Below are 23,998 nucleotides of genomic sequence, written 5' to 3'. Positions count from 1 at the left end.
ACTTTAATGGCATGCCAGGGAGCAGCGCATTGACAGTGGCCTGATATTATACAGATGGTAGTGTGTGGGACCTTAGTGTAATCTGTTGTGAGTGATATGAAGCATAAGACTCGCCAAGGGCTACAGTACCAGGAGTGAGCGCCCTGTGGTTCTTTGCACAGTGTATTCTCTCTGACCTCAAATATTTAGTTTGTGAAATGAACCAGGGTTTATTCAAAGTAGATTTTCAGCCTCTCCTATTCACTTGTTGGATAATGCATTAATGAAACACTCAGTATCTGTAAACATAGGAAGGGAGCAATCTGCTTGGGATGAATAATACTGCCAAAAGTCCAGATGAGACTGTGAAATTTCTAAGAGCCAAGACTAATAACAGCATCCATTAAGAGATGAGAACATTCAAGAGGCAATGCCTGTCTAGTCAGGAGCCAATGTAATAGGCACCCAGCTTGCATGGAAACACTGCACAGACATTCAGCTGATCAGTGGGAATTGAGCTCATAGTTTAATATAGATTTATCATCTTCACCACATAAAAATGCAAATTCAGATAATATCATCAGCCCTCTTTCCTCTCCTTAGGAGTTGTTAAAGTCAATGAGCTCTTACAACTCATCGCTCAAGACGTGGCTGAGACGTGGCTGTTGTAAAGATGGGTCTGGGGGTCTCATGGGACTGCATAGACATCCACTGTCTTTGTTTCCTGTGTTTGCCTTTGGCTCTAGTGTTTGCATACTGTGCAGTAGTGAGGAGCTGGATGAGTGCTGAAATAACTCCATAATGGTTATTTTACCCAATGATATGCTGTGTTGTGTGACTGGGTACCCTTGTAATGCCACCTGTGTCCCTTTGTATAGTGTGTCAGTTGAAAAGAGGCATCATGCAGTATGAAAATGATTGTCACTCTCTCACTCTCATACAGCTTCTTGCTCTCAACTATTTCCTTCTTTTCTCTGCGTTGTAAGCCCTCTGCAGAAAAAAATCTCCTTTACGGTATTCAGCACCTAATTGCCAGACTCCCTAATTAGAGATGTTACCCAACACGCATCATACATTCATGCATTGAAGACATCCATCTTCTCTCAGAGAGAGCATACAGTCTCCTCATTGGCTTTATCCCCCACTATGTACAAGATTTGTGATGAAGCTAGTTTGCCATCTAGTGGCATGCGTACAAATCACCATTTAGTCACATGGGGTCGATGATTGAGTCTCTGTGAGGACAGCCTTCATGGAAAACTTTAGCCAAGAGACTATAGGTGCAATCTTGGCCAGCTGAGCTGTGTCTTAAGTCGGCTGCGGTGTCAGCCATCTCTTTATACGTCCCTGAATATTTAGATGGCTGGAAGTTAAAGAGAGCATTGTGTGCCAGTCAGAATGGTAAAATGCTAAGCTGCATTTGAGCCCCTGCCAGGCAGCTGTCGGCTTTGCCGTTCTCTTCCTGCCCCGGCCGCTCCTCTTAACCCTCAGTAAACAACTGGAACAAATCCTATTTTATTGAGGCTTTTACCAAGTGCAAGGGATCTCTGCAAGCTCCAGTGCCCAGGCATTTTCTGAGCTTGTGCAATGTCCTAAGATGGCATCCAGCGAGGGCAATCAGAAGTAGGGAATTTGCACTGTCTGTCCCTAATTGGATCCTTAATTTAGAAGCAGGTGAGGGTGCGGCCTCTGCTCTGCAGTGTGTTCTGTGGCATTTCAGGAAAGCAGTATAATCAATATTTACCTCAGAAGCGTTGATAGCTGATTTGACACATTGAAAACATGTTTGTTGAGGATTCTGCCTACTGCAGCATATTGAGCTGCATAGTTGGTGTGAATTCACTGAATATTTGTCCTTTTCTCAAGCTGATACTCAGAATGTTGAAGCATACGCCCAGATCCAGCTGCTGTAGTGTATTTGTGAGAAAGTATTATATACTATATAGTAGTATAAAGTATTATTTAAAGTTCAGTTGAGAATGGAGATTTATTTTCTTATAGAGACCTTTTTAAAAAACACACATAGTTGAACTAAACATGGTTAAATATTAAAGAGATTTGCTTCATTTTGGTATTGCAGAGATCAATTGTGCATACTTTATTAAATTTTTCCTAGTCTTGCTGATTCTAATGGTTCATGGTGCAAATTTTTAGATGAAAAATGTGAAATATTTTGCAAGGGGAAAAGATTTCAGAATTAATTATAGAATAAATTAGCTTTTGCTGGAAGTTTGCATCATTGTCTGTATCTTGTCTAAATGTAGACACAATAAGTGTTCCCTAAGTGACTGAGGGTATAATGTCTCAGTCCTTTTTTCCTTCTTTCACAGGTCAGACGCAGACAAGCATTTTCAGTGGGGAATAAATATTGCATCAACAAGTAATGGGCAAACTTCCTGTTACTCACTGGTGTTGTGTGTTATTGCAGCATGTGCACACACACAACAACCCCCAAGGTTTCATTAGGTAAAAATAGAAATCATTACACCACCTACTTTTTGTTCTGTGAATAGTTAATTGACTTAAGGATATTTTGACAGTTTATCATTTTCACTGTTTTGTACACGTGTTTACCAAGCAAATACAGCTGCTGCTCATAAGCTACATAGTCAGTTCCAGTTAAACCCTGCACAGCAGTTAGACAAAAGGCTCAGGTGGCCTGAGTACATGTCCCCAGAGGGAGATGGGAACTCTGCTCAGGCAGAAAGAGTGGGAGTGGCATGTGAGTTTTTCAGTCAAGAAAAGGTCATCTCTCCCATGAGCTACATAACATTGTCACAAAACAACTTGGCTTGGTAATGTCAGATAGTTTCCCCTTCAGGACATGAAACTTCTTTGTCATGCGCAAGACAAGCAAAGGAAAGAAAGGCAGTACAACAAAGATTTCTTTTGATTACACACTCCACAGTAGGTGTGTAAGCTGTTACAAGGCTACATGTGATTAAAGGTCAAGGTATGGTAGAGGAAGATGTGGTTATGTACAATTTGTGACTTATGATTGTGGTCACAAGGAAAAGCTCCTAAACTTCAAGGGCAAAATATAGCAAATGGTGGCTCCAACAAATAAATGTGGATGTCAAAGGTGAAACAGAGTGGATTTACAGTTTTTGTAGAGATTAAATGTACTGTAAATAGAAATAGCAGTAGTGATAGTCACTTTATGTGTTTTCCATAGAAAGACAAATCACTAATAATGAAAAACAAAAATGTGGTTTTATATTTGAAATATGACATAAAAACAAAATGTATATTATTAAAATTTTAATAAAATTGATCTACTGATATTATTCCCTGCATGTCCCTCTGTGCTACGTATCAGGGTTGAGTTGGTCATGTGGTGTCCATTGCAGTAGGTTTCCTTCAGCTTATCTACTGACCCCACTTGACAGAGGCATTTGTCAGGTGGATTATATGGCTTGTTCATGGTATATCTGCTTTATTGCAAAAAATGTGACACATTCTGCCTTCTCCATTTTGCACCACTGTGTTATCCCAGTTTGCGTAGTCGGACATGGAATGTCTCAGAGAACATGTTGACATTTGGGATAAGGATTATGGAGTCATCATAAACGAGTGCCTCTTTCTGTGTGTCACTGTCGTTGTTGACTTTACTCTCAGATCGGGGCTTGTGTTGCAGGATTGAGCCGGGCCCCATGTCTGTGCTTTCCTTTTACATTTCACAAGTCGCGGCAGAGTTGAAGCCAGAGGAGGCTTGGATCCGTGTGGATTAAGTCAGAAGTTCAAAATATGCTGTGAGTCTACTGAGGCCTCTTTAACCCAGCTCTAATGTGTACCCACTCAAGCTTTACTGCTACCATTATTGAATCAGTAGTTAATGTGTAGTACTTTTCACACTCCTTTTATAGGGTTTGCAGGTTTTCAGAGTGTGACAGATAAATAGAACATGTGAATATTTGTTTGGTGTTGCCAGCCCATCTTTCATTTACTCAAGAAGCTAGTTCATCTTTTCACTCATATTCCCTCTCCAATCCTCTCCCCCACAATCCCTTCATCTTTCTCCACCTCCCTTCCCTCCCTCTCATCCCTCATTTCCTTCTGTGCCTTCCTCTATCTCTCCCTCCCTCTAATCTACTGCAATGACCTGAAGGAGGGCTTCACACTGCAGCGCTCAAATAATAATCAAGCACTAGGATGTTGTCAAATTCATAGGACACTGAGCGTTGCATAGCAACAGAGATTGCCAGGGTGATCCAACAAGCGCTGGAAGTTGGGTGAGGGAGAAACAGGGCGAGTGACAGGAGGAGGAGAGGGATATGAAAAGAAAGACAGGAGAGAGGGACAAGATGGGAGTAATAGAATTATGATATTATACACAAAGGGAGAGATAAATGAGAGATAGAAAAACAAGAAGGGAAATTAGAAAATGAAGGTTGGATTAGCTGAAAGAAAAGATCCACAGACCCTGCTGGCTTATCTTGTGAGGTTGCCATTTTGTGGGCATGTAAGTTATAATTATCATGTTAGCATATTTTACTACAGCCTTCATGCATACACAGGTGGTATTAAGTTTAAAGGTGACTTGAATATAGTGTAGCAGAGCAAAGTAGACATTTAACTAATGATTCATTCTCAACTAGAGGCTGCACTCTGAGCTCAATACAAACCTTGTTTACCAGGGAAAACATTTTCTTAGTTAATACACTTGTTTGAGACGATGTAAAAAAAAAAAAAGGATTATCTGTTTTTCACAGTCTTTTGCAAGTTTCTATTATTTTCTTTTCCTCTTTCTGAAGTTGAAATCCTCAGTTTCAGTTTCCTGTTCATCCTTGTTGCCTAGAGACTGCTTTGGACTGCAGTTCACCTCTGACACTAATCGTTCTTCTGGTGCGGTCTCTACGTTTTTCTACCAGGAAAACAGTCAAAAAGAACAAGAGCACAAAAAAAAAAATCCCTGAATTTTGTTCTTTGAAACAAGCAGTTTTGACAACATCTTATTAAACTAGAAAACTTCAAATATACGTGGGCTACTCTCAGAGGTGAAATTGGAAATATTCTTAGAGAATTAAGGATACAAACTAGTTTAGGTAAAATAAAGTTCTGTTTTGGTGTGGTGTAGTCTAACCAGAACTACAGCATCCAGCTACTTTTTTCAATTTTGTCCATATGTATGTATTGTCTGGCACTATTTAAAGTACTGAAGCTAATGGAGAACACTCTGTAACATGACTGAAAATGGTTATAATATGACCTCAATTCAAAATGTCAGAGTACCCCTTCAGTCACACTTCCATGAAAGTCTAGGAGGTCCAAACATGACATTTAAAACGGATCAAATCTGGAAAATGATATTTGCTTGGTTGCTGGAGTATTTGGGTGCTTGTAGGCACTACGGTAGTTGTTGGCACCTTGATTATCTCAATATTCCAGAGCCAGTATGTCCCTTCTGAGGCAGTTATCTCACTGTGTCACTGGCAGGTGTTTCAGTTTGGAGAGTCAACTGAGTGCAAATGGTGATGGCAGCTGTGCTCCGGACTAATTATTTCTTGTCACTGTGCACAGATTTGTCTGGGATGGTGTACAAACCAGAGGTCGTCTGGACAGAAATGTGTCACTCTAACGCCAAGGTCACCTGGTGTAGTCTTTTAATGGATTGCTTTTTTATGAAAATGATTGTCTGACGTGCTGTCTGTAAGTATTTATTATCAATGAAAACAAACTGACGTGGAAAAGTCCACAACCAAGTGAATCTATACTCTGCTGCCAGTTTATTAGGCACACATAACTGATACTGAGGGGTATTTCTAATGTTTTGTCCACCCCATTTGTATCATTGAGGTCACATTACTCAGCATGACACAGTTCAAAACCACCATAAACTACAGTCTCCAAAATGGCTATAACATTTAATCAGCTTAACCGTTATGACAGTAGGATTTATATCATTGCTATTGTATTTGACTGTATTCATTGCAGCTAGGTGTTACGAATAAAGTATACTTTTATAAGAAATAGAAAACTATATATTTCAGCTTTCACAAACTGTTCATATTCTGACCCATCACAGTATCGCCTCATAATTAGTCTCTATACCAATTTATTTAACCATGAATCAATTATAAATTCCTCGTCAAATAAATGAGTGATTAATCCTTAATGAAGCTTTCAGAGAGCAGAGAGTTTGTTCTTTAGTTTTTATGTTTTTCCTTTATGGATTATAAACATTACAATCAAGCTACAATGTTGTAAAGAACGGGATAACTGGATCTAACACTCTACAAAAATGTATATCAACTGCACTAAAATGCTTTTATATAGTCGAAATGTTTTCTCGTCACATTAGAAGTAGTCATAAAGTGTGAGGCCAAAAAACTATTTAGTGTTTTTACTGCTCTCAAATGTTAAAATGGGTCAACAGTACGTAGCTTATCGGTTAAACAAAGATGTTGAAATAAAATCCTAAGCAAAATCATATCAACTTATTAAAACAAGTTTTATAACTTGTAGGTAACATGTATTAATATGGAGTTAACTCCACGCCATCATCAGTTGGTCTGACTTCATTTAAGCATCGTGATCTAGAGTAACACTATTTATTTGGATTATAATATGCAAATACATAAAATTAGTATGCACTTTGGAGTTAAAAGAGATATAAGGGCAAATGTGGAGAAATAATTTTGCCAACTGCATAATTCATGACCTGCTTGGAATAATAGCATATGAAATATTCATCAGCTAAATTACTTATCTATGTAATCTGCTTTTGTTGTTGAGTTCAGGGGAGAAAGGGCAGAAGTGGAGGCAAAGGCTTGAACAAACAGTCTGATCTTTTTGCAATGTAGCAATGATTCAGTGTCTGCCTATTCATTATTTGCAAGAGAGAAAAATAACCCCTTCCACCCTCAGCAAAACACTGTCTTTGTTTGTGAGAAATATGCTTTTACATAAAAGTGATGTTTTTTGAATCTACACATTGCACCCTGGTGCATGAGCTCTCATTGAATATGTTGGCTGCCACTTTGAGTACTCTTTTAGTGCCACAAAGGTAACACACTTCAATTACATTTCAATGGATGATCATTCCAATGTAATATAATGTCAGTCCTTTGAAGAAAAAGGTTTTTAAGGTTTGAGGGTGCCTTTCCTACACATCAACGCAATTCACCATCTACTTTTTTTCTGACAAAGCACTCATTCTTGATCACAGTAGCCTCAGAGCTTACATTAACACGGATGATCAAAAGACGCTGGCCAAGGCTGTGTTGGTACATCAAACAGCATGAACAGAGGAAAGCACACAATTCCCATGAGGAGACACTGGTTCCATTGTGTCATTATTGAGGTTAATATTTACTGTATTACACCTCGACTTCTCCTCTTTTCATAATCCAGTAATCTGCAGACTATGGACAGAGAAACACACACAGCATACAAGCATGAACGCACATGCAAACAGATGATTAAAAGCAATAGCTCTCAGTGAAGTTCCTTCCTTTGTCTTTGTTGCAGGCAAACGTACATGTCAAATTTGACCCAGTTAACCAAAGTCTGCATATACGGAGTGTCAGAGGAAAGAGTGGGGGCGTTGCTTTGTGATTTTCTACTTTTTTCCTTCAGCAGCCATTGATTCTTTCCTCTCCACAGAGCTACACAGCCACTAACTCAGTGGAGGAAGGAAGTGTATATTTGTGTCACCAGTACTGGCACATACAGTAGGAAAGAACTACATTGTTCAAATATAGCAACTGTGTCGGATGATGAAACTTCTATTAGAAAGAAGTAATCATATTTAGGCAGATATCTGTATTGTCTCATACTTCTGCCGTTGATTACGCTTCTGTACAGTGAATTGATATTGGCCAGAGTATTACCATCTCCTAATTGAGTTGATTTTACATCCGTCTTGCGCGTGTGAAAGCCAGTTAATTCCAGGCAGCCCTCATAACACGGAGCCAGTGATGCTCTGCCAGTTTATAGGATAGCTGTAAGGATATCCACAGAGCTTTATCCTCTTTTCTCACGAGGACATAAACCCTCTTGATGTAAATTATACCAACTTTGGTTTGGTTCAGATAGCATTACATCTCATTTAGATGTCAGCTTTTCAAGACTCGCAGACTTCCAAGCACTAAGGCCTTTTGCAATTCAAAAAAGAAAAAAAGAAACAAGCAAAACTGTTCAAAATGGTCACTTCCTCCTAATGTTGTTTTGCAATGCTGGGACAGCGTCGGCTTTGTCGGCCCAGTCGTTGCTGTATCTGCTCTGGGGTTGATTGATGCACCGAGGGATTCACACAGCTGGAAAGGAGGCAGTAAACCAGAGGAGGGAACAAAGAGTAGTGGGCCACACGGGGTGCAGCAATTAAGCTGTTTTCTTGTTGTTAATTAAAAGCAAATTAGAGACTGCGACAGGAGTTGCTGTCTAGACTTAATTGCTGGCAGCATGTATGCACAGCCACACCTGTTGTTGCATCTTCACTCACTCATCTTAATCTTTCTTCTTTCTTTTTTTTTCTGCGCTTGCCTACCTTAGGGACGGAGAGGAAAGACTGGGGAGCCTGGACTCAGAGGCCTTCCTGTAAGTGATATACAGTGACACTGACACCCACATACTGCATTGACACATTTGTACAGACATTTTGCTTTGCTCTTTTTCATTTAACACAAACTGAAATCCTTCAGAATATAGTAATCAGTACTACTGTCTGAAAATAACAAAACATATTGGATCTTTTCCTTTTTATGCATCCATTTCAACATTATCATTACCGGTTTGATATAAATGTCTGCAGTGATTGCAGATGAAAACCAAAGACAAACACTGAGCTTGGCTCAGACATCACAATCAAGCAGCATTTTGATCAGTAGGTTATTTTCTTCCTTTTCTACCATTCAAAATCAAATTTAATTCTACCTTTGTTTGACACAGAATTCCCTTGCGATTATCATTGTCGTTTTCAATTGAATCCTGGCTGAAATAGAACACATTACAAAAATTAAACCATAATCACGTAAGCATATTAAAGCAAACAAGCAGACAGAATACAAAATCCAGCTTAAAAAGTGCAATTACACTCCTCATAGGGCACATTACAAAAATTAAGTCATCATAATTATGTAAGCATATTAAAGCAAACAAGCAGACAAAATCAAAATACAGCTGAAAAAGTGCAATTACACTCTTCATAATGAAACATCTGTGTACACTTGTTCCATTATTTCCATGCTCAGGCTGTATCGATCTGTTTAGAATCTTCTCCCATTCTCCCATTTTGCTGCAAGCGGGCTATACTATTAGCACAAAACAGCAAGGGGTACATTAAAGTAGCACTTGAGAATGCTTGTATTGATGAGTGGGACAAGTCTGCCTATAAGGCCCGTTGACTCCTTGAATTATAGTCTTTTCCTCAGGCGTCCGAACCAATGCCAGACACTGTTTGTGTGTTTGTGTAGTGACCCACACACTAAAGGGCACAAACACCACAATCCGTTAAAGGAGACAGCTTGTCAGACTCTTAACTGCTCTGATGTCAGCACAAACAGGAGTGTTTAGGCATCATGTAGCTGCAATGCTTTGGATGTCCAATTATTTTCATGCACTATTGCCCTGATTACACTCTCGATCAGGACATAGGGTTTGTCTTAACTCATTTCGTCCAGATATCCAGGAAGATTCTGTTCTGCTTCTATCACCGTTATGCTCAATAGGTTCAATTATCTTTAGTGTAATTGAGCTACTCACTGTTAAACCTCTCCTGCATGAGTCAGTGTATCCCCTGCCTCCTTAATAAGTCATAAAGTTGTAGGACACAAAGTCGTAGGAGAAAAGAAAGACGGATAGAGAAGGTGTGACATTTGTAAATGGCAATGTCCTGATGATACCCTTAGCATGTGCCAGCTTTGCCTCCTTCCCCTGATATTGGCATTTATGAGTCACCTGTTTTTCTGAGTTAGAGCTCAGGGGCAAAATCATCTATTCAAAACACACACCAGGGCATCACTCTCTCTTGTCCATTGGCAGCAGGACAGTGCTTGCAGTTGAGGAGGGCAGCAGTTGTTTTTCAAAGTCAAATTAGCACTGCACCATAACAGGGAGTCTGTGAAAGGGACACAACAAAGACACACTCAAAGATAATCTATAGGCTGCTGGGGGGGCAGCCACATCTCCACGAGAGCCAGCATTAGTGCAAAGGTTAGAAAAAAGAAAGAGTGCAGTTGCTGTAAAGTGGAATGTGTTTTAAGTAAACAGGCATCTGTTTAAATAAATTTTGTAAAAAGCTCAAGATGGTTAAAGAGTACTAATAGAATAAATAACTATTCACAAGTGTTCATAAAATGGTTAAACATCATCTTTATGTGACAGGGGATACTTTTATGTATCCACGGTGTGAAAAGACTTTCATGGCGTATAATTGCAGGGTCCCTCAGGAACCTCTAAAGGAGCAAGTACCAAGGTATCACACAAAACGTTATTCATCACAAAACATAGTACTGACACGTGGCATTTAAAGTTGATTTGAGCTGTCTTCTTGTTTGATAAACCGGCCTTTACCTGCACTTCCAGCAAGGGTGAATTGTCAAAATGACTGAGCAGCGTTCAATGTAGCAGTCCTCCAAATAGGTGGGGTTTAATCATCTGCACAGTGTTGTCTATATAAAGATGTAAAGATGTATCATGTGTAACTAGTTGTCCCAATAAGCCAACCCAGACAAGTCAGAACCTGCTCTGTCCTTTACTGACATTTTTTTGTGTTTGTTGTCAGAAACACATCTCCCTTGTCGGAAATGGCACCTTTCAGTCAATTGTAGCCTATCTACTGTGCAAGTTAAATAGCTCTTCCCACCCTACGCCTCCTGCAGCGTAGCACAGCGTGACTCATTGCTCACACTCAAAACAGACAGATGGCCATTACATACAGCGCTTTTGCAAAAAGGGTCTGCCATCATTTTCATGAAGCCCAGGGGTGCTGTTGCTCACCGGAGGCACACGAGATATGTGGTGTAAAAAAATTCCGAGACATGGACCTCTACCAGGCCTCCCACTGTCTGTGTTGCTACCTGCTCCCTTCACAAAATCCACCCCCCACCCCCCCCCCCCCCACCCCCTTAGCTCCTATCCACCACCTACCAAGCCTCCAGTAGCTCACTTGTGATCATGCTGAGAGTGAAAGCTATTGTGTAGTGGCCAACCTCTTGACCGCAGCTGTTCATTTGATGTATAGTTGCATCAAGTGCTGGGGTGGCAGCTCAGGCCACAGAATTCCTCCTGCTCCCTCTGCCCAGAGGAAGGAGAAGTGTCAGCTGGCCAACCTTGAAAAGAAAGTTGTCTTTATGAGGACACACTTATTATACCGTGAAACAAATGGGATTTGCTGAAGGTATACCATAGGTGGAGACATTATGGATAGTGGTTTTGTTTGGATAAAAATATGCCACCATGTCCTAGTATGTCAAGCTTAAGAATGAAATTACAAAGAGAGGTTACCTTGATTAAGTTTTCATGAGTTTTTCTGTAATTGGCTGCTGAGCTTCAGCTTTGCTATCATAAAATGAAGCCGTAAAACTCCAAACTTAACTTAGCAGAAAAGGAAAGTTGCTCTGAGGTTGTGGATTCAGCATAATTTTTACTGCTTCTCTTTCATAGGTCTTGTGTTAAATAATGAGTGAGGAGTTTGAGTGGTGTAACAGAAACATAAAGCCAATTTCATGAAACAGCAACAAATGCGTATCTTGTGCGTGTTGAAGTTCTTGAAAAAGTAAACGAGCTGGCTCACTGTAAGTTGCAACATTAAACTGCATTCAGAATGATGAAATGCTGAGTAACACGTGCAGTTGATGAAGTCTCTGGGAAACAAAGCAAGCCATTTGAGATTCGATTAGATGTTACATTACGATTAAAGAATAAGATTAAAGCATTTGTTTTAAGACCTTTGACTCATGCTGGTGTTACTGTCATTGAGCAAAATGATGCTAAAAAAACATTGTTTCATTGATCTAATGCCAACATGAAATGTGAATGCCAGCCTTGCCCTTGTCATGAATCAGTCATGCCCCGACATTACGGATACATCCTTGCTTTATCATTATGAATTCATGCTTACTGTGGATGACAAGCAACCTCTCTTGTCCCAGAGAATAACTTCCCATTTTAATCTTCTATAATGGAATGAGTACAGCCATGCATTTAAAGGGATTTACACAGCCCAACATGAAAAGTGAGAGAAGCTAAACCCTTACCTCTTAAAGAGGAATGGAAAGTAATAGTTTCCATGGGCAGTAATAATTGAGCGACATCAGGGATTCTCGCTACCTCTCAGTGGCCATCCTTGTGCATTTTTTAGCTTGGACTAACTCAGACTAAACTGCAGCTTGTGTGACATCTGTGTAAGCTGAGCCCCCTCTCACTCACTCAGCAGAGTGTGAATGTTTTAAAGTTTAAAAAAAAAAGGTCTGATGGGCCCGGGAATATGGTGTACTCATGAATCACATCCCCATAACTGTATCTCCCACTGACAGTCTCAAACGGGCTCTGACAGAACACCGCAGATATTGATGGAGAGACGAAGAGGGGTGCAGACAAGCTTAATTGCAGTTTGATGACTCAGGGTGTCTCAGAGTCAACATATCACCCACAGACATCCACAGGTGGACCAGTTCCCTCTCCTATACAGTACATGCAGGGCTTTCTAATTGTGTATATACAGTGATAATCTGGGTAAATAGCAGTTGTTCTTTATTTAATCTAGTTTGAAAGGTTTGCTAACTTCCTCCTTAGTCTTCTGCCAATAAATTGACTTTAAGCTGATCTGCCATAGAAATGCAGCAAAGATAAGTTGCACATTTGTGCCAGAATATAAGATAGCACGTTTTTCTTTTTTTTTACAGCAAGGGGTATTCTGGACTAATACCAGGATTTTCATCCATCAGATGGGATTTACATTAAATGTCCCTCATAAATGATTGCAACTATTTTCCATGTACAGTATGAAATGTTTGTCAGGAAAAGGTGTCTGATTACAAGACAACAATGATATAGTTCATTCCCTGGTAAGATTATAGTGGTAAAGTAGTGATTTCCTGTGTGTTTGATAAAGCTGAACAGAATTCAATTAGTACTCAAAGTCAATTTTGCCACTAGTGTCCCTCCCATGCCTAAAATTTGAATAAGACAATCCAGCTGTTCATACATAGCAGTCTACTGACTTAATAACAGCTCATAATTTGGACAAGGAAACAGTGACTATATCTCAGTAAATGGATGCTATCACAGCGGCTGTCGTTAGCGAGTCAAAGAAATGGGGGAGGGGCTGAAATTGAATAGCAATTATTTTCTGTTCAGAGTCCAGGCGCCGCTAAGGAGTGTAGAAATATGGTGCAACCTCTCTCAGATGTCTCTCTGTCTTCTCAGATTGCTAAACAGATGCTCCTTAATGTCTTTGCACAGAATATCTGAAGCATTCCCTGCAATATTCACACATCATAGAAGACAATAATTTCTGATGAATGACCTATTTTATTTCATTTTTATGTGTTTCTGTTTGAAAAGGTGAAAAAACTAATCAGAACAGGTGTGCTTTATTAAGCTTGTCTGCAGATGTGAAATTATTCATTTATTATACAGATAGTTCAAATGCATTTGGTTAATAATTTAACAAATCTTTTCTGTATAGCTGAAATAATAGCTGCTAATGCCAAAAAATCTACAGTCCAAGACCTTGTTCTTTTTAAAACAGTAAGAATTATGAGCGTGAAAGCAGAGGAAGGTGGGAAATGCATACAGTATGATGAGTCTTCAGCTGAGACCTTGTATGAGAAAGTTCTCCTGCATATATACATGTGATTATATAAAATAGATATCTATCACACATATATCTAATTATTCATTAACTGCATGTCTCGACTTGACCAATGTCCAAGTACATGTGTTTTACAATTATATTTACTTAGAGTATTCCTCACATAACTAACAGAAAAAAATCCCATTAAAATACTGTTAGGGCAGCTCATCAGCAGTCATCAAGTGCCATCTATTGGCAGACAGGAGAATGATTTTAACATAGTAGCATGGAAAAGTGCTGCAGTGCAACAGGGGCTTGAGTTTTTTTTGTATCTTGCTAGACTCACATCACACTGTAACAGTCTCAAAGCCATGGTGTTTCTATTGTAATCATAATTACAAAGTATTTGGATCCTGACAGTATGTTTTGCTGATGATTTATTCATTACGACTGCCCTTGTTTAAGTTTTATTCCCTGAGTTTTCTGTCTTTTTGCCCTACCTTTGCTGTCAGTCACTAGTAAAGATCTCCTCTGTTCACACACAGAAGGAGAGGGGTGAGGCGGGAGTCCCAGGAGTAAAAGGCGATAAAGGAGACACTGTACGTATTTTCCTGCAGTGACATTTACAATGCCATAGTGCTACAGAGTCATTAACCAAGGCCTCCTCCCACAGGGTCACCCAGGTGCCGAGGGGGCCACCGGGACGAAAGGACAAAAAGTAAGTCACATCAATGTCAAGAGTCATACATGATGATTCCTTCTGTTTGTGCTGCCTGAGACTCTACCTCTGCCTCTGAATCACAGCTGAGGAGAGCAGAAAAAGAGGTGGTATTGTATTGTAGTTCAAGCAATAAGATTGGTTTAATACAATAGAATTCAAAGGCTAAACAGGCAGTTCTCAAGTCTGTTTATCCTGTATCCTTTGGGTCATCTAGCACAGATAATGAATTGGCAGCCATTTATTTAAAGTATTTTTGTTTACCTTTCTGAGGTTGGATAGGCTACATGTTATTGTGCTTGTCGATGTTCATATAATTTAGTTTGAATGATACTTTGTGGTGTTTTGCTCTTAAGTCTTTCATTACTTTATAAGACAAATCTAATGTTTCTTGCAGAAAGTTAGCAAGAACATATTACTATTTGTTGCAGGCAGTGCCAGCGTGGCTGTTTATAACATGCTATGTCTTTCTAGTCACTAAGATACATTTTTCTGGTTTTGGCAGTCCAACAAGCATCTCTCAATAGGTCATGATCATTCTTGTTTCAACGCTTCCAATCTAAACTTCACCAAAATTGGAACATAAAAATACACATACAATCATTGTAAACATTTTCTATTTGGCATAAATCTCCAAAGTTCTTAAATACCTTTTCAAACTAATTTAGATGAAAGTTTCAGAAGCAACCTTAGATAGCAGCTTGATGATAGCAAGGTAGTTGTATTTAATTATTGAGAAAGCTTTGTATGACTTCAAACCCTTCAAAATTAGCATGATTCTATTGTATATATTTAGATCCAAATCCAAATGTGGGTTTAAAACTTGTAAACCTTTTTTCCAGTATTAAAACTACAAATGTAGAGAATTGTGTAGGCTTTTTTATGTACAACATGCCCCCTCTGAGTGGTTTCAAGTTGTTAATGTATATAGTTGTTGTTCTGTGTTTTTTTGTTGTATTGAAAGCATGAAAATAATAGCTTGTCAATGTTGAATGGGAGAATGGATGCTCCCAAATCCAATGCATCACAATTAAGAACATTCTAAGGTTCCCTGGGGCACTGAGCACAGTCATTACAAAGGGTTATACTTGGTATACTTCTGCGATAAGCACTGCAACATTGTGCACATGAAATACAAACCATTGCAATATGTTTTTTTAATAAGAGTTCTTTAATGTTTACTTGCCACTCAAATCATGGCTTTCCTCACATCACTTGAGTCAGACAGTATTTTCTCTGAACTCTGGTCATGTTATTGCCTCTTTTATTGTTGCTCCAAAACATATTTAATGTAGCTGTAGTTGAGGTCACCTGTGGCAACTTGCTTTCAGAAGTAGATTCTCAAGAGTATTTTTCCGTACTTTTTGTACCCTTGTCTGTCTGCTTGTCCCTCTGTTTATCAGACACACATATGGTTTGTAATGATTGATTTTGTGTTTCTATTGTGTTTTTCTTAGGGCGACACAGGCCAACCTGGTCCTCCTGGTCCTGTAAGTACAATATAGGGCTGTAAGCTGACTTTAGGCTGCATTTGTAGTCCATGCAAGGAGTTAACAGAGGTCCCGCTGTATACTGTCAGCCTACTGTAGGTTTTGATTTATTTTGATTATATTATATTTGAATCTTTTTTTTATTTTTTATTGAGCATCAGGTTTCACTTGCTGATATCACCACAGCAGCACTGGACAAATGTACTAGACTGTATTATGCATTAATTTTATCCCCCACACTAACCATGTTAACATTCTATCATAAACTCTGTTATACAGAGCGATGATGGGCTACACACATAGAAGCTATGTCAGCTACAGTGTAGGCTACAGCATAACCTTAATGTACGTAACCCCTTCATGCAGAAGTATAAATCTAGTTTTACAATATATTGATTGTCAGTAAATCAGTGCTTCAATCTTTGTGACAAACCAAAGAAACATCCTACTATCAAGATTTTGGGGCCAGGGAGGAAAAAGCAACTGCAGTCCTATATTTACCTATGCTGTTACACTTCCAGCATGTGGCATGTTGTCTTGTAACCAATTTCCATTCTTTGACAGGCTTGCAGATTTATTGTATCTTTATATATATATATGGTAGTTGTTTCTTGTTTTTGTGTTGTTTTTCATCCTTATTTTTTCTGTGCCAGTCATGGATCAGTGTTGATAAAGGGCATGAAACATGGGATACCTTTTTAAGGCAGTTGAGATTAGTTATTTTTTGTTTGTTTGTTTTGATTTTTTAGGTAATAAACTCACTCATATTTGGCAGCAAGCTCCCAGTGAGTGTTTCTTTTAGTAATATACAAAGCAAAGAAATATGCACAAAATAGTTTGCATGGGCATTAAAAGTTGTGAACTTTTGATTTCCTGTGTATCTAGTGTCAAATGAACATCAGCCATGTATTCGTATCATGTTGTAATTTTTTACATAGGACAAAATAATCCTTATACTGCGGGCTGTAGAGCGCATGACGTCTTCATAATGTTCATAATCATAAATTATAGAGAAAGATTTTCCCTGGGTGACCTTACCTTCTATTAGTGGAGAAGCAGACAAAAAGTGAGTACCACTGACGTCAGAGTTGTTGGATGTACTCTGATGGTAACACAGTGTGGGTGTTTAGACATTTTAAAGTCAAAAACACAATATGACACATTTAAAGATCTGCAAGGGGAACAATGAGTGTCATTATTTTTTTTTTTAAATAGAATTTAACTATAATAAAGTGTCATAAAAAATGGTGTTGTAGCCCACATGTCATGAAGAGCTCTGGCATTTAGATGGCTTTTTGATCTGCTGCCTATTGAGTCTCTGAAGGCTTCAGACATGAGCTTGGAAACAAATGTTCATGGCTTTTATTCCAACTCTCACTCTTATTGCTTGTTAGTGAGAGATTCATATGAAAATTAGACAACTTAATTATATAGTGAAAAAATATCACTCACTCACGCTGGCTTCACTGTTTCTGTCTAACCAACAAAAAATCTATTCACTTAATAAGAATAGATATCAATGTAGGCGGTTTTAATAGCTGTTCAAAACACTGAGGTCTAGTTTTGCAATTATTTTTGAACAGTTGTCTCTTTTCCCTAAATTTAATTTCAACTGGTGGGGAAAGATAAAGAAATGTTCTATAAAAACTAAAATGCTCAGTTGTGTTCAGTGTGGTGTATTGAGGTGTGGGCCACCCAGGATATAGGAGATGTATTCTATAGCACACAGTCAAGGGGAAAACATTAGTAATTTGATGAATGAGGCTGTTTGAATATTTAGTACCATTCTCTGTCTGTGCTCTCTGCTTTCCTGTGGCAGATAATTTTGGCAGTTAAGCATTGATTTCCCTTACACAGCAGAAGTAAGGGTTCAGATCATTACCCTCCCTTCATAAACCTTCTCGTGCCTCTGTTTATTAGTGACAGGGAGGAGCAGTGGTCTTACAGGCATGCACTGCCATCACTTTCTCCAACACCCTTAAAGTGGCAAAACAGCATTTTCTGCTCTGAAATAGTCCTGCTTTATAGCTACCAGTATTCACTGTACAATAGAGTTGTATCATCTTTTAAACAGAATTTGTTATTCCACACTATGTTTATCTCCATTCGGTCACATACTGGACTAATGGCACTGAGACATTGCTCAGTATCCAGCAGGAAAATTTACAGAAGCTGCCCTGGATAATGACTGCAGTTTGAAGGTTGACTGATTATGCACACACTCCACTGGGACAGTAGGGGATTCAGCGCCTTATTTAAGGTTGCTTTGGCCATTGTTGCTGTAGGTGGAAAGAGCGCTTCATGTCAAGTTTAGTTTATTTGTATAGCCCTTAATCACAGCAACACTCTCAAAGAGCTCACAGGCACGCTTTACACAGGAAACAAAGGCAAGTGGATAAGAAAGAAAAACACAAAAAAACTTTTATTCGAAGAACATGGTAATAAACCAATGGCAGTGCTCTCAATAGAATCCACCTCCTTTCAAAATGTAGGTGCCATGGGAGCACCAAAATCACCTCACATCACCTGAACATTGCTTTCATTTCAAATGTAGCTTCTATTGGCTCTTTTTTCTTTTACCGTCATGCTAAAATCTCCAAAGACTGGACCGGTTATAATCGCATAGGGCCAAACATGTACAAAACAAAGAGCCTGAGGATATTTATATTGGATGAGTTCTAATGATTATAAATAGATTTTAGATTTTCTTTTTCAGGTCTTAATATATCAGCTTTACTATTAAAACCGTTTGACTGGTTTACACTTAATTTTAATGTAAATCTGAGATATATGTTGTATCTAATTGTGTCTGTGCCACCTGCGTTTAACATATGTGTAAAATCTGAACATGATCAGTCCAACTGAAACAATCGCTTTTAACATCTCTGACTGTACATTTCTGCCTGTACCTGGTGTTAGGGTGTCTTAAAAAGATAATTGTGGCCATTCTTAAAAGACCATTGTATGAAACTTATTTTTATTTATTAAAAATGACAGCAAAGGAAAATATGGGGCCAGATAAAATTTAAACATGCATTTGCATGTACATTTCTGCTCACTGTGGTTAATCACTTATGTCAATAGTTGTGACATGAGAAAAAAAGGGAGAGAAAAAATTCAATTTAATCTAGCAGTAAGTAATAATGTAAGGTATGTTAATAGAGTAGTAAATAGAGTTTATAATTTGATGTGTACCCTTTCTACACTTTGCATCTTGTTAACTGCTGCTTTAATTTGGGATTCACCATGGACAGCTGGGGAGTTTCTTGTAGTCACGTGTAGTAGTTCCAGGCATCAGTTCACCTGACTATAGTTTGTCGGTCTTGATCCTTTCCCATCCGTTTCATATAATTTTGTTGTTAAAGGCTCACTGCCCAACGGTCAGTATCCTCATTTATTGGTTCTTCTGAATATGTAAAAACCTTCAGTAACACGATTTACAATGTAATTTGGTTTGTGAATCACATACTATTAAAATACTTACCGTTACCTGCTATTACTGAAATGCAGATACAGAGGACAAAACAGACATTTTGGAGTGAAAAATAAGTATTTATAAGTAGAAGTAATAAGTATTTAAGTATATGAGTAAATTTTTTAAGAAATACTTCTATGGGTGACATTTAAGCACCAGTTAGGACTGGTAAGTATTTTGTATAATGAAGTGTTAATGTTAGTGTATAATAAGTATTTGTGAGTCAAGATGTAGTTGTTACATGACATCTATATTTGCTTTAAAAGCTTAACTTCTAAGAGGAGTTATTTTTCCCTTTCTCTGATTTTTACTTGTAGTAACTGCAAGATCAGAGGTGTTTCTTTCTTCTTCTTTTTTAGAAAATCGTCTTTTTCATTAATTCTAGGTGATGACAGCTCATGGATTAAGACAGCTCCCTGCAACTGTAAGCAACAGTTTATATCATTAAACCTAAATATGTTGCATCTTTTTCAAATTGTACACAATATACACTCTTAGAATTATATCAGCAGCTGAGTCACATTTTCAAGTGGTCTGTTTTCTCTTGTGTTTGAGGATGAAATGAAAGAGAAAGCCCAGAAGGGAGAAAAAGGGGATGTGGTAAGTATTTTCCTCATTATTTTTTTCTCAGTGAAGACAACTGAACCATAACAAACTCAGTTTTCAAACATTACACCACAGCACCACAGCATGGAATATGTTTCCATTCGTATGTGACGTCAAAAATAGCATTGACATTTAATTCAGAAAGAGCATTTGAACATCACCTGCTGTTCAAATGTAGAGTTCTATGTCGTCTTTGTGCTCTGCAAGAGCTGTAACACAGAAAAAAGTAGGATGCAATTATTGTTTAGATCTCAAAACAACAGATGCAACTGTTTTAGAAAAGAACATTACAAAGGCAACAGTTGAAGCTATTGACCAGACATCAAAAGACTGTCATTTACAAATTACATGTTGAATTAAAGGAATCAAATCAAATAGTGAATTATGGCAGGTACTAAAAGCAAACACTTAGTAAAAGATCATATGATACAAAGGCAAGAGCAAAAAACATAATGTATGACAACTCAGAGAATATATTTTTTGAAAAAGTTGATGTTTTTTTGTTTTTTTTCCCACACTCTCAGAGCAAACTAGATAGATAGATATATAGATAGATAGATAGATAGATAGATAGATAGATAGATAGATAGATAGATAGATAGATAGATAGATAGATAGATAGATAGATAGATAGATAGATAGATAGATAGATAGATAGATAGATAGATAGATAGACAGATAGATAGATAAATAGATAGATAGATAGATTGATAGATAGATAGATAGATAGATAGATAGATAGATAGATAGATAGATAGATAGATAGATAGATAGATAGATAGATAGATAGATAGATAGATAGATAGATAGATAGATAGATAGATAGATAGATAGATAGATAGATAGATAGATAGATAGATTTTTGTATGTGTATTTAATGGCTGTCTATCTCCGTCCTTCCCCTCTGTAGGGCGAGAAAGGAGCTCAAGGACTGCAAGGTTTCAAGGTAATACGTTCAAGACTGAGCACTAACACAAAAACATGAGCATTGATATCCACTAACAAGGAAATAAGGCTCCTTTATCCTTTATGTCTACCGAGTAGCCCTCTGCATCTGTACAACAGCAGTGACAACACAATAGTGCTCTGAGGAGTATACAGATTATTCATCAAGGTCATTTTTATTGTAAAAAGGTATCTGGATGAGGGGTCTCTTTCTTTGGCATACAGTAATTTCAGGGCAAGAGTTAGACATCCAAGATGATTACTCATTTTGTGAGGTGTTTTGAGCTGTTGTGAAAGGGTCTAAAATGACTAGCGACACATTGGACTATCTATCGTCCAATTGCAACAAAAGTAAACCTTTATCACTTTCAGTGCTACAAAACTGTCAGAAACCTTCTTTGAGGCACTTCTGCTGCATGTTGAATTCACGAGGACACCATATGATGTGTATATTGTACTATAGGCTTGCCCTCTGCAGTAGTTCAAGAGTCAAAGTGTCAAAAGTCTGATATTTTGCCTCCCCCACACCTTTTTCTCACCCTTTTTGGTAATGTAAAAGGGAAACATTGGGCTGCCAGGTCTAAGGGGAGATCCAGGACCCGAGGTGAGTCTTTGTATTTATCTCATGTCTGCTGTGCCACTTACAGTAGGTCAAAAAGGGGCCTCTAAAAACCTACCTAATATAAACAATGGCGAGACAATAACCAGATACACGTAGGTGAGAAAGTACCGCAGCTGTGACTGGGGGGGGGGGGGAAACTGGATATACTAATGTATGAAGCTTTCAGGCCAATATTAACAGGTGAACATGTCATTAAATTGATAAATTTAACAAATTAAACTGATGTTTTATTCAGTTTGTTTTGGTGGAAGTAACTGTGTGTGTTTCTATGGCAATAGTCATGGGATATTTTTAAATGCAATATAAAGAAGAATGTAAGGATAATGTCTTGTTTGTGCTGCATATGCATTCACTTTATACACACGTTTTTAAATGAATTGAACAGGAAACTCTTATCTCTGAGGACACACAAGTATTCTTTTGAAGATAGTCCATGAAAATATCATAAAATGTTTACAATAACAAAGATACCTTTTTATGAAATGGGGTAAAGATAACAGCCAGGCTGCTTATGCTTATGTACGGCTTTTCTCTGTTGTTATGACATACGCTCAGTTTCCATGGTAATATGTTGAACTTTCAATTCATCTGTGTATACAAAGACAATAATGAGTCAAAAGGGGGAACACATGTAAACAGCTTATCTAGAATAACCAGGATATACACTTTTATCTGAAATAACATGTGCATGCAAACCCACTGCTACTTGAAACTGGGCTGGTCCGTCAAGATGATATCCTTAGCATACAGGAAATGTCATGAAACTAACCATGGTTTATTAAAAAGGCGGCAAGGGCAGCACTTGAAAAAACATTGCCATTTGAAATGATCTTGAAAGTCAATGTCTACAATGTAGCTCGCTGGGCTATAACGTTCAAAGCCTTGACAATTCTGTCACCAAACAAAGGGAGAAAATAGCCTAAAGTGTCGGTCTTCCTTTATGTTTTGCCAGGGGAAGCAAGGCCTGCCTGGACCCACTGGACTCACAGGCGAGCCAGTAAGTATACTGGCACTAGACACTAGCACTTCATGTCAAGCCTTCCTTTCTCTCATTGCCTTATCTGTCACCTTGCCATATCCTCTACTCTCTAACTCAGCCTGCCAGAGTGAAAGAGAGAGATAAACAGATAAACCTCAACAGGCAGCGACAGAGACGAAGTAGGGAGAAAAGTCCATAATTTTTACACAGACGATCAGTAATCAAATTTAAGAATTAATTAGTGGAAAGAGGCAAATCTAAGCGCTATATGCCAGGAACGGAGGCAGAGGCCCAATCTGTTCTCCACACCTGCTTCCGTAATGAGCATCTGTCTTTATTCAAAAGCAGGGAGGGAAAAGAGGCATTTCATAAATCCTGGCTAAGGGAAATTATGTTGGAACATGGCAGCCCGCTGAAGCAGTGAGGAGGAGGAGATAAATGTGTGTAAGGAGATGAAGGCCTGATGATAGATGTGTCTCTTTTCTCCACTATTTACAGGGCTCGCCAGGGAAGCCAGGGGTGCCTGCGAGAGATGGCCTGAAAGGAGAAAAGGTAGGCAAACTTCAAATCAAGTTCTCACCTTAAAGAAAAAGTATGAATCTATTATGTTTTATCACAGGTTGAACATGCTAGACAACTTGTTAAGACACCTTTCAGATACAAAAAAGATTGCTCACCCTGCACACCATCCTAAATCACATTGTAATTGTGTGCTATTGTTTTTGATGCTATTCTGTTATTTGTACATAATTTTCTTCTTGCAGCAGGACTTTCTCCAAATACTGTGCTGAAAGCGGCAAAGAGGAAAAGTGTGTAGTTGACATTCATGTTTGATGGGGTTTGTCACTTGTCAGAATAAATGAAGCTTTACTCACGACTCCCCGCCCACTGGAGTCACTCTGTTATACTCCAGGGCAAAGAAGTAAACCTAAAGTGCTTAAGCCTCCTACATACATTCACATGTATAATCCTCCTTTGTCATCTTTGCTATACTACTGTCAACTCTGATCCAAGAGGCAGCTGCGGTTATACATTCATGTGGTAGCCTTTGTGTAAAAAAATACAAATAATTTGAAGTATAAAGCTAAAAGAAACGCAAACATGAACTAAGGCTCTAATTTATGTAGTTGAAAGTGCATAAGAAAAGTTAATAGTCTATATTTCAGGGGTAAATGAAAACAAATTAAAACTTCCTGTCGTGGTAGAACATTATTAACATGTGGGTCAACTAATATATTTGAGGCAGGAAACATAAAACCAACAACCTTGTTATGCCTTGTGGACAGCAATTTCCAACATAAAAACTAGTGTTGGCGTTTGATGGGTTTGTAACAGTCCACGCAGTCACAAAAACTGTCCCCTGTAATGAACCATTTTAATGTTTATACCTATTGATGTGCAAAATGGTCCTGGCCTGTAAATGGCGTCTGGTCCTGCTTCAACTCC

General features: G+C 38.4%; 1 protein-coding gene across 1 annotated transcript in view; it reads left to right on the top strand.

The window, feature by feature from the left end:
- LOC133992218 (collagen alpha-1(XIX) chain) overlaps positions 1–23,998 on the top strand; it is an 89,678-nt gene that overhangs the window by 40,687 nt on the left and 24,993 nt on the right. Inside the window, exons 13-22 of the mRNA XM_062430933.1 lie at positions 8,473–8,517; positions 10,358–10,393; positions 14,263–14,316; positions 14,391–14,435; positions 15,893–15,925; positions 19,786–19,824; positions 19,956–20,000; positions 20,917–20,952; positions 22,526–22,570; positions 23,051–23,104. Of these exons, the coding sequence (XP_062286917.1) occupies positions 8,473–8,517; positions 10,358–10,393; positions 14,263–14,316; positions 14,391–14,435; positions 15,893–15,925; positions 19,786–19,824; positions 19,956–20,000; positions 20,917–20,952; positions 22,526–22,570; positions 23,051–23,104 (432 nt within the window). The remainder of the gene's footprint in view (positions 1–8,472; positions 8,518–10,357; positions 10,394–14,262; positions 14,317–14,390; positions 14,436–15,892; positions 15,926–19,785; positions 19,825–19,955; positions 20,001–20,916; positions 20,953–22,525; positions 22,571–23,050; positions 23,105–23,998) is intronic.

This window comes from Scomber scombrus, chromosome 12, assembly GCF_963691925.1.
Source record: "Scomber scombrus chromosome 12, fScoSco1.1, whole genome shotgun sequence".
Lineage (NCBI taxonomy): Eukaryota > Metazoa > Chordata > Actinopteri > Scombriformes > Scombridae > Scomber > Scomber scombrus.
Note: the sequence above shows the minus strand (reverse complement) of the source record. Positions and strands in the feature narration are given on the sequence as shown.